The sequence below is a fragment of the Cydia splendana genome, chromosome 3 (assembly GCF_910591565.1).
Source record: "Cydia splendana chromosome 3, ilCydSple1.2, whole genome shotgun sequence".
Lineage (NCBI taxonomy): Eukaryota > Metazoa > Arthropoda > Insecta > Lepidoptera > Tortricidae > Cydia > Cydia splendana.
Genome location: NC_085962.1, coordinates 10,910,144 through 10,921,901, shown reverse-complemented (window position 1 = coordinate 10,921,901; position 11,758 = coordinate 10,910,144). Strand labels below are relative to the sequence as shown.

Sequence of the window (11,758 nt, the reverse complement as noted above, 5' to 3'; positions counted from 1 at the left end):
TTCGACATACGGTACACTGACGGCTCACAACTTTGGGCAGTATAACCCGATTTAATAAAGTGATAATTGTTGACATAAATCGCAGTTATGTTAAGACTTAGACGCGGCATAATATTCACATAAAAAGTATGTGTAAGTATTATGCCACTCGACTTTTTGTAGTATATGACACGGTGTAGCATGAATCATTTGTTATAATGTGACACATTGGTCCCGACATCATACGAAAGCACTATATTAGTCTATAAAATCGAACACGCTGACCCAACTAGGCATCTTATTATACAAAACGTTTCATCGACTGCACTTATTTCGTATGCAAGGTTCAAAACTTACAAAGCTTATTTCCAGAACACTTACTATAGTTCATTTTTTTTAGCATTAGAAATAAGGTAAACAATCTTGATGTGTCTTTTAATTCAAAAACACATTTTAAAATAAGTTACGGCAAATATGTAACAATTATGAATCTAATACGATCATTGATATTCTTCTGCTTTCATAAGTAATAGTTATTGATTTTTAAAAAGCGTTTTTCAATTAAAAGACATGTCAAGATCGCTTACCTTCTTTCAAGTTCTTTCTAATGCTAAAAAAAACGAACTATACAATTAGGTATTCCTATTTATCGGGAATAGATCTAATTATACTCTGTATCTTTAGGCATTTAAATAAAAGTAAACAAAATCTAACCTCAAATGGCTCCTAAAGCCAGTTGGGGGTAGATGAAAACATTACATGATCAAATAATGTAGGTTAAAGTCAGATCGTTCAGTCACTGATCCAGGCGGTTTTATATTTGGTTGGTTACCCAATAAATGTTATAACTACCCGAAAATGTACAAATTGTTTGTTTACTTTTATTTAAATACCTAAAGATACAGACTATAGGATTCCGATTATTATTTTATTACCTCAAAACGAATTCCAAATGTGGTTCATTCAGTTTAGTATACAAGAAAGGAGATTCTGTTTCTCGAAGGTAATGAGCAAGAGCGTCAGTCAGAGGATGCAACGTTTCTTTAGCCGTGCCGTTTGGGCGCGGACGATCTACATCTACTTAAACGTTAAGACAGATCACAGCCTAGGTTCGGAGGTGGCGCGCGCGGTCACGTGATGGCCGCCACGTCCGCGGCGGTCTTCTGCAGACCCTCCTCGTCCGTCGACCTGCGGGGAACAATGTACAAGCTATACAACAACAATAAATAAGTTTTTGGCAAAAATTTCATTTTTGGTACAAGCTTTTATCGCTGACTGTACTTTTCTTACGACAGACAACTAATACTCATCGAGACAATTCTAAAAACCCCTAACACAATTAGGTTGCGTTGTTTCATCACAGAGTTCCTATGGCCACCTCCTGTCTCCATTATCAGATCAGTTCGACAGTACCATATTATTGTTTTAATTTTATTAATATTATAGGACATTCTTACACAGATTGACTAAGTCCCACAGTAAGCCCAAGGAGGCTTGTGTTATGGGTACTCAGACAACGATATATATAATATATAAATACTTAAATATGTACATAGAAAACACCCATGACTCGGGAACAAATATCTGTGCTCATCATACAAATAAATGCCCTTACCGGGATTCGAACCCGGGACTATCGGCTTCATAGGCAGGGTCACTACCCACTACCCAGACCAGTCGTCAAATTGTCATCAGATTGTATTGTCATCAGAACTACATACAGCTGCCAATTTTCATGACGCTGCGATCATTGGAAGATTGTTAAATTAATTACCTTAGATTCCATTACATAGTTACATACAGGTCGAGTTCCTATGGCCACCTCCTGTCTCCATCATCAGATCAGTTCGACAGTACCATATTATTGAATTGTCATCAGAACTACATACAGCTGCCAATTTTCATGACGCTACGATCCTTGGAAGATGGTTAAATTAGTTACCTACCTTAGATTCCATTACATAGTTAGTTTAGTTACAAACAGGTCGACCTAATAAAAGCTTGTTAAAAAGAGCGCTGGTGGCCTAGCGGTAAGAGCGTGCTACTTTAAATCCGAAGGTCGCGGGTTCAAACCCCGGCTCATACAAATGAGTTTTTCGAAACTTTGTACGAAATATCATTTGATATTGACTACTCGTTTTTCGGTGATGGAAAACATCATGAGAAAACCGGACTAATCCCGATAAGGCCTAGTTTACCCTCTGGGTTGGAAGGTCAAATGGCAGTCGCTTTCGTAAAAACTTAGTGCCAATTCTTGGGATTAGGTAGTTGTCAAGCGGACCCCAGGCTCTCATGAGCCGTGAAGAAAATGCTGGGATAACGCGAGAAAGAAGCATGCCAGCCGCTCCGATGCCCACGAGGTCTCACCGTATGGTTACGGATCGCACGTTCGTGACCGAGACGTACATAAGTATTGTGCACGTTCGTGACCGAGACGTACCTAAATAAGTGTTGTTTTTGATGCCTCGTCGATGGCGAGGTACCGTACTATGCGGTCGGGACATGCCATGTCGTTCCAGGTAATGTTTCTCCTCCCCCCAATAGTTCACTAGTTGGGTGTGTTGTTAGGCTAGGTTCACACGGCAACGTCCTGCACGTTTTTTCACGTATTCGATTTTAAACGTACAACGAGTCGGATGTTCACACGGTAGATTTTCATTCGTTTAAAATCCGTTTTCACGCCGAATAGCGACAGTTTTCACGCAGTTGTCGCAGTGGGCAGAAATCTGAGATGGATCCACGCTTCATCGTACTTTTATTTTGGTATCGATGGCGATAACGCTTTCGCCGCCGACAAAATAGAAGGTTTTGGGTACATCCTATATATAAAAAATCAGTACATTCGTCTATTGAAAGTTTTGTTCCACTAAATTAATTAATACTTCGTTATGTATAGAAGAATCGTCAACAATTTTGAAATAACCACGAAATTACAAACAAAATACCTGCGATCCCTCCAAAAAACGCTCGAGTACTATAGACGCTTGTTCGATAATAAAACGCGTATAATCGTGCCGTGTGAATCAAACAGAACTATATAATACGTTAAAGTTCATTCGATTTGCTTGACAAGTCCGGTGAGTATCCGTTTAAACGTATAAACAATGTACGTTTTTTTGCAGTACAAACGCCGTGTGAATGGTTCTATGCCCAAAGTACGTGCCACTATTTATCCGAGACGTATACTGCAAAAAAACGTGCAGGACAATGCCGTGTGAATGAAGCCTTACCTGTAGACGTGCGCCTCGGCGCTCGCGGTGTCGCAGTGGTAGTGCGCGGCGTAGGGCAGCCGCGCGCGGCCGCGGCGGCGCGCCAGCACCGCGCGCCCCAGCACGTTGGGCCGCCACGAGTTGCGCACCGCGTGGTACGCCATTCTGCACATACGACAACAGCTCGCCCGTTTATTTCACCAACTTGACAACGATTACTTTTTCTAAGGTTATAGTTGAGAGATGCATGTTCCTATCTCTCTCGCACGCGTATAATTATATAATCCGCTCGCAGTGTCATACCACCGCATCGTGGGCGGGACAGCAATATAATTACTCGCGAGCGATAGAGATAGGAACAGGCGGCTCACAACGCAATTTAAAAATATTAGAAAAAAAAACATAGGTATGGGGGATGATTCGTCGATAGAGGGTCGGTCAACTATTTCTTGTTGTTATTCTGTCCCACCAGCCAAGGGATAATATTAGCAAAGTTTGTTAGAAAAACTGTTATCCCATCAAAAGCATAAATGTGAAATGTTAAGTCCAATATTATTAAGAATATGCGTCGTTATTAGAGACGGGTCGCGGGTATTTTGCACGCACAAATAGCTCTGTTTTACTATGTAGAAACTACTTAATAAGCATGATGTTAAAATATTTTCATTAAGGAAACTGTAAGTCTAGTTTTAAGAAAAGTTCCAGTGTTATATATAACTATAAAAGACTGTTTGTTTCTTAAATAAATAAATAAATAAAAAATTTACCCAATTTGCCCACCCAGGTAAATACCCGGTAAATACCCATCTACCCGGTATTTACCCGTATCTACCCAAATGGACGGGTAGATTAATTTCTTGTTGCACATGTCGATTTGTGTTAAAGTGGAGATATAAACCGAGTTAATGGCTGTAATTATTGTGTGTCATTTAAAATAAAATGGTTTAGTTGCAGTTGCAGTTGTAATAAGGAATTTTTAGTACAATTTTGATAAATATTAAAAAAAGGCCGTCATAAGAGTATTTTTTTTAAACTTGAGTAAATTATCGTACTTTATTCGTTGATAATACACATTCCAACTTCGGTCAGCGGAGGGTGTGGTTGGGGGGAGAGGGGCAAAAGTGAACTTTTTCAAATTTCTTGGAATCTGTCATTAATATCGAAAAGTGTTGTAAAGTAGACATAATTTTCTACATAAAAGGTTACATACATTTTTGTCCTAAAACTAACTGTGTTTGACTTATAAGCTTCACAAGTTGGGATACTGCACAATTTTTTTTTAATTATCATTTATAAGTATTCTTTATTTTCATCTTTCTAATGTATATTAAAATCATTTTAAAACATTTCCGGAAGCCAGGGAATGATTTTACAAGATTTTCATAATGGACTGATATGTTAAAATCGAACTTCACCTCATAGCAACCTTTTCGTAATTAGTTTAAAATTAACATACATTTTATGTAACATTATAAAAAAATACTTAAATTAATCTTATTTATACTCACATACCATTAAACACATCAAATTTAGAAGAAAAATGAAAATATCCGCGTATTTACCAGCGGGTAGGTAAATATCGGGTATTTACCGGGTAAATACCCGCTCTCGGGTATTTACCGGGTAAATACCCGCTCTCGGGTATTTACCCGGGTAGTTACCCATCTCTAGTCGTTATTGACTTCACCAATAAAAGAATTGAATTCTATACGGGTGCAAGTTCTAGTTCGCTTGGGATGTAATTAAAGTTCAGTATTTGACTTGGTTAGGCGTATACCTATTTGATTGGAGCCCGGAAATCAAATAGGCAACTCAATGAGTTGTTTGTCAATAAAATGAAAAAAATGCCTGATTGATATAGTGAAGACGAGTTTTATGGAAACAATTTTTATTTATTCTATGTAGTTATTTTTTAAATCAATTTGTTACTGTCGATATTTATCCTCCTGCCGCCCAAAGACCTATTAAAAGGTCTCCGACTGAGTAGTGGTTCCGGCCCAAGCATAATTACACTTTTAACTTATACGCGCCCAATGACCTTTTAAAAGGTCTACAACTTTAACCTGTCGTAAAAAATAAAATTTACCGCGTATTTAAATCAGATCAGTTTTGAAAGAATACGTCATATTTGACGTTGTCAATAGATGTCAATCTGTGTAAAATAATCTGTCAGTTTTGAAGTAATATCCAAAACAATGTCAAGGGGTCGAGGACGTGGTAATTTAATCGATGATTTCTTGGCTATCTCGGCAGATGCCTTGTGTATTTTTGTTGTAAATGATGTCTAATATGTTCGTCTTTGTTTTACCACATTTATTTTTTACTTTTAATCAATATTCATGTAAATACAACAATTAACATTTGGAAGACCTATAGGAAGGCATGTGGGTCGTAATATATTTAAGGTTTTTTATAGGTCTACGGGCTTTAACTGCTATATTGGGTTGTTTTGCATTGGATATGCTGTTCGTTTAATAATTAAAAATATTTAAAAATTCATTAATTAAAATAAGATGGTAGTAATTACTAGCTATAGGATTTTAATAGGTCTGCGGGCGGTTACCCTATTTTTATAAGAAAAATCGATATGCTCGAGTTTAGTGCCTATTAGTTAGGTCATTTTCCCAGTTTATTAGTTTCCCATTGCTTGTGTAGAATTGAATATTCACTGTATGTTTTATAATCCAATAGTCAAAGTAAGATAATATGCTGCTTGTGGCTAATATTATTGTTAGCATGTGGCAAAGGTAGGAAATTTTTTTTTCGAAATAATATTTTACATGAAATGCGTTATTTAATTCTGATATATTTAAAATATGTTACAGAAGCGGGGTAAATCAACGTCATGGTACATTAATTATTTTAATAAATTCAGAAATACACAATCTAAGAAAAACCACATTGTTGAGGCAGCGGCCCAGAGTCCTATAAAAAAGACATCGAATTTCGGTGTTTCTTTGGTTTCTTAACCTTCTACTGATACCCCTTATGATGCTAAAAAAATCTCACACCCATAATACAATGCTATGACAATGTAATCATATGTCGAAGTCTTGGGCCGGAACCTTGTGAACCTAAAAAAAGGCCTCTGGGCTTGTATCCGGGTGGATTACATCACCAAAAATTTCACCATACAAAAAAATATATTTTTTAAATGTTTAATTTAACACGATTCTAGCTGGGTAAAGTAATAGGGGGCTGTATATTGAGGATATTTATGGTATTTATACAATCATTTGTGGCTTATATTTGAAGTTATCGCTTTCGGAAAATAAAAACGCAAGATGGTGATGACAATCATGGTATGGTAATGACTCTTTTATAGACGGTAATGACACTGCATGTACGGTAATGACGATTTGGGAACTAATTTATATATGTATTAAAAACGTATTAAAAAACAAAAACTGTTTTTAATTGTAAGGCTTTAGAACTTTAATAAACATTACAAATAACATGTTTTTGAACATAAGACTAGCTACATAAACTATTTTTAGAAAATTATAAAAAATACATTTTATTCATATAAATAAATATATAACAAGTATTTTTATTGTATAATTTTAAATAATTTATATTATAGGCAATTTATGTATTCATTTCTTTTTTTGGGTTTTTTTAATGTTAAATCATATTAACAATATTGTACTCTTATTATCAGTTTAAACCCGCATCTTCTTTTATCTACTGCATAACTTGGTATTTATATCATATTATAAAATTGCTGGCTTACCAGTGAGCTTAATTTTTATGATATATTACTTTTTTTTGATAATTTGATTCATTGCATAAGTTTGTATTTTTGTTGTTTTATAAATTAACTTTAAAAATAGCTATAATGATTTAAATCCATATATATATTGTTTAATAGCTAAACATTAATATATAATCAGTGTTTTATAAGTTGCAAGACCCCTACTTGTAATGCATGTCATAAGTTACAAAATGTTAGGTATTGGGTCCGGTGACTACCCAATGGTATAATTATTAATTGCTGTAATTATATACATCAATTAATATAATATTATCAAAAAACATAAGGCCATTACGATAGTGAGCCAGTACCGTAGCCTATGGTCGCTTAAAACTTAATATATGTTGCTTGTTTAAATACTTTGTTTTAACACGACTAACATGCAATTACAGACTCTAAGTTGCACGATTTACATTATTAGATAATAAAAAATAAACATTTGTATGTTCTAAGTTCTAAGTGACCTAAATTATGCCTACTTCAGTCAAAATGTTATTTAAAACTAACCATCCTCTAGTGTGAAAGAAATAGTCATATCTTCTTCTACATTTATAAGGTAGACATTATATAGTGTTAGAAGACATAGAGAACGTTTTTCAAACATACAGCTTAATTTCATAATGAATTATAGCAAAATAACTAGAAAAGTTTCTGAGAACCGTCATCACCATACACATGAAATCATCACCGGTCGTAATTTTTTCCCGGTGATGATGGGTATGGTGTTGACGATTTGAGAGTTTCTTGTTTTTATTTCTAGAATACGAATAATAATAGTTAATGTCTATGCTACACAATAAACTTCATGTAGTTTGCCATTCATTTCAATAATTATTTCTAATATATCATTTGTAACTTTTTTAAACCAAAGCATAACGGTGATGATGATCTGTTGTGACAAACTACGTTTTACAAATTTGTTCGTAATATTTCTCACGATTCAGTGATGTGACTTTATAGTGAAATCATTTTTGGCATTCTATATTAAAGTGAAAAATAGGGCAAGGACCTTTAGCGGTATTTCGTTGTTCATACACGGAGATAAGCTCACATTGACATTACCATGACGGTGTTGACGAATATTCGTGACAAAATTTTAAATATTTTTAAATGTATACTTTCTCGGTGAAGGAATTATTGCATATTTTTTCATGTGTTAAACAACAACATGGAAAAGATATAAATAATCGCAATCGTACGATAGGTATGCTATAATTTTCACTGCAAACAATAAGGTTCAGATTTTTCCGGTAGACGGTGATGATTTTAGACACATAAAACATTTTATATAAAAAAAAACTATTGAGTTATTGGAGATGGTAATTGAAGGAACATGAAGATAATAGTTCTTAAAAACATATAAAAAAGTTGCAACTCGCACAACCTACTAGTTTTTTTTATAAAGACCGAACCATAAGTTTTCGCAGGATTTTGAAATCCACCCATCCCATCTTTGACGAAAAATTCTGGGCGGCAGGAGGTTATTAATGTTATTTCCTTTAATAAATTGCGGTGTGTGTTTAGGTTTAATTAGTTTTAGGTGTATTTTTCTTAGTTAGTAATTTTGTATGTTTTTGACATGTACAGTCACCTGCAATAATATGTTACTCTTCGAACGCCGCAAAAATATGTGACACGTTCTTATGGCTCTACAAATAAGATCGTGTCAGATATTTTTGCGGCCTTCATTGTGTAACATATTATTGCAGGTGACTGTACATGTATAAACATATCGTATTAAACGAATAGAATAGAATGTGAGTACTGACCTCGGCGCGAGCGAAGCGACGGTGGCCACGACCACCACCAGCCAGTAGACTGGGTCGGCGATGGCGTGGTGGATGACGTGGTAGGCCATGGGCATCCCCAGGATGGTGAAGGGGATGGAGTGGTAGATCAGCGTGCCCACGAAGAACGCGCCCAGCGAGCCCAGCAGCGCGATCGCGTGGATCACAGTCTATCGTACACAAATATACACATTTATAGACCGCGGGCCAGGAGTATATATCGTCTGTCATCGCCTCCCGATTGATATTGTGTCAGATGATAGTTTATAGTTCGTTTTTTTTAGCATTAGAAATAAGGTAAACAATCTTGATGTGTCTTTTAATTGAAAAGCACATTTTAAAAATAAGTTACGGCAAATATGTAACAATTACGAATCCAATACGATCATTTATATTCTTCTGCTTTCATAAGTAATAGTTATTGATTTTTAAAAAGCATTTTGCAATTAAAAGACATGTCAAGATCGTTACCTTCTTTCAAGTTCTTTCTAATGCTAAAAAACGAACTATAGATGCTATTTTGATTATTTTTTTTTACGTGTTTCGGTGGCTGCCTTTCCTCAACCCACCAACGGAGCGGCAGCTGACGTACACGAGGGTTCATCATACATAGCCGTTAACCACTATACGAGTTTACGCCCGGGAGGCGATTGGTCATGGAAATCTGTTCCTGGCTCGCGGTCTATTAACAAATCTAATATTCGTAAAATTACAACTAAATAATGGCTAAAATGCATATTGAGCATTTTCAAGGGGAGTCATGCACCCATTGACTCGCACGGACGCTATATCGCGTCGAAAATGACAATTCAATTTTAGATTTAAAACCTCAAGGTCGTATAATGGCTGCCAAATTAGTTTAGACCAACGGGACCCAACGGGTTGAAAAGCTGACTGAAATTTTGTGAAGTACTTTTAATTACAGGTTGCTTAGATGAACCTTAATGCTCATTTATTTTGAAAACTGATAACTGAAAATTAATCGCCTCATTTAAGAGTCCACAGCAAGCTTGGTTCTCCATACAAACGTAGTTACGTTCTCATTTTAAAACGACTAGCTATATGCTCTGAAACTGTGTACTTACCATAGGATTCAAGTACCTATGTCTATGCCTGTAATTAGTTTATGTAGATATTGTAGCCTTAGATACCATAGTTAAAAAATACAGCGAATTTAAGTTTTTCATACAAATATTGATATTTTTTAAAGCTGGAGCTATATAAACTAATTACAGGCATATATTATATGTATATCTCATGTCATTGTATGTGAAAAGTTGCATTACAATCCAATACGTAGTTTTAAAATGAGGACGAAAGTCCGTGTGTATGAGAAGGTGAAATTCGGCCGAGCTTGGTGCGGACTATTAAGATGAGAATTTGAATTTCCTATTTCGTAGCTTAACCATGCTAAAGAATTGTTCGCGTTCATTATAATTCAGCTGTCTCCACGTAAAACTTGCATTTCTTTAACCATGTTTTAAAAGCCTTTAACTTGTGGACAAAAACCGTAGTCACGTGGGGTAGATGTATAATCATAGGTTACCGCTAGAAAGTTATGTGCTTAATTAAAACTATAGGCTTGGTGTCGGCCACAAATGACACATAGTGAAAGTTGAACCACACAAAAACTGTGCACATACGTGGTGACCGTCTCCAGTTTCAGAAATTTGGTTAATTAAACTTATTAAATATGCTCAATTCAAGATTACTTAGTAAACAACGTGAAAGTATTCCAAAACCTTAAGAGCCGAACTAGGACCTCAAAACAAAAACGGCCGTTTTAACTTTGGGCGCATAGATTGACGAATCCAGCAACATAAAAACTAGTTTGATGTATTCAAAAGGTACTTAAATACACAATGCAGTACGTAGCGGCCCCCTTTTTTAAATACCTGTCGTTAAATTTAAATAATCACGATTAATTAGCAGTGGCGCTAGTGTGCAGTGCACGTTGATGGGCTCTTAAAAAATCCAAAATTCTGACACTAGAACGGTAGCTGTCGGACAACACATCTTAATAAACACATCAAGTCCACACTCTGTTACCCACTTACAAGTTTACGGTAAAAAAGCTGCATGTAAATATGTGTTAATTAAGTCAACGCCGAGTAACATTCAACAATGTGTATGAATAACATCTAACAAAAATTGCACAGCACCAGCACCTTGTCTTCAAACGGGCCTTAAACATGTAGATAATTTATTTCTTTGTTATTATTTTATAATTGAGTGACAAACGTAATGCCAAATGATGCAAAAAAATATGTAGTATTTTTTTAATGATACCGTCAAACCTTTCCCACTTTGTACTTTCAGGTGGTCTAGCATAAGTTGCGTTCTCGCGCGCGAGTCCATACTTGAAGTCGCGCTTGATGTATAGAGTCGCGCGCGAGAACGCAACTCATCCTAGACCATCAGATGTGCTAGTGGCGGTCAACTGTCCAGCATGTTCCGCCGAGACCGATCGTGAATTCAAAGATTAAATTATTGTTAACATTTTAGCCGAATCTTTCACGTGCGAAATCCCCAAAGTACCGTTAAACGCGGACTCACCCAGCTCCTAGTCTCGATGGCGACGTACGCCAGCATGATGACCAGACAGCCGGTCATGTTGCAGATGCCGAAGGCCCACAGGTCCACGGTGGAGTCCCAGTAGGCGCCGACGGCGGCGAAGAAGATGACGACGCTGATGTAGAGCGACTCGGCCAGCACCAGCCAGTAGGAGTGCGCCTGGTAGGCCAGCCCGCGCCGCGCCGCGCTGTACAGCCCGGGCCGCTCCGACAGCAGCGCGGCCGGCGCCACGCGGTCGTACGCACCTACGTACCGTCAATACTCTTATCAATGTACGCTATTTAAATATTTAAAAATATTATTCTAGGTCAATCTTACACAAACCGACCGAGTTTTTCGTAATAGTTATTAAATGATTTAACCTCTTACTTCCTGTCATAAAAATATTTGTTATTGAATTTTAATATCTATCAATAGAGTTGAATATTATAACAGCCATACATGGCTTCATATAG

At 36.4% G+C, this 11,758-nt stretch overlaps 1 protein-coding gene across 1 annotated transcript in view; it reads right to left on the bottom strand.

Annotated features, from left to right (window-relative positions):
- Positions 1–612: 612 nt before the first annotated feature.
- The window catches only part of LOC134789373 (phospholipid-transporting ATPase VD), a 91,704-nt gene continuing 80,558 nt past the window's right edge, over positions 613–11,758 (bottom strand). Inside the window, exons 13-16 of the mRNA XM_063760004.1 lie at positions 11,286–11,548; positions 8,712–8,899; positions 3,210–3,353; positions 613–1,167 (exon numbers count right to left, since the gene is read on the bottom strand). Of these exons, the coding sequence (XP_063616074.1) occupies positions 1,110–1,167; positions 3,210–3,353; positions 8,712–8,899; positions 11,286–11,548 (653 nt within the window). The 3' untranslated portion in view covers positions 613–1,109. The remainder of the gene's footprint in view (positions 1,168–3,209; positions 3,354–8,711; positions 8,900–11,285; positions 11,549–11,758) is intronic.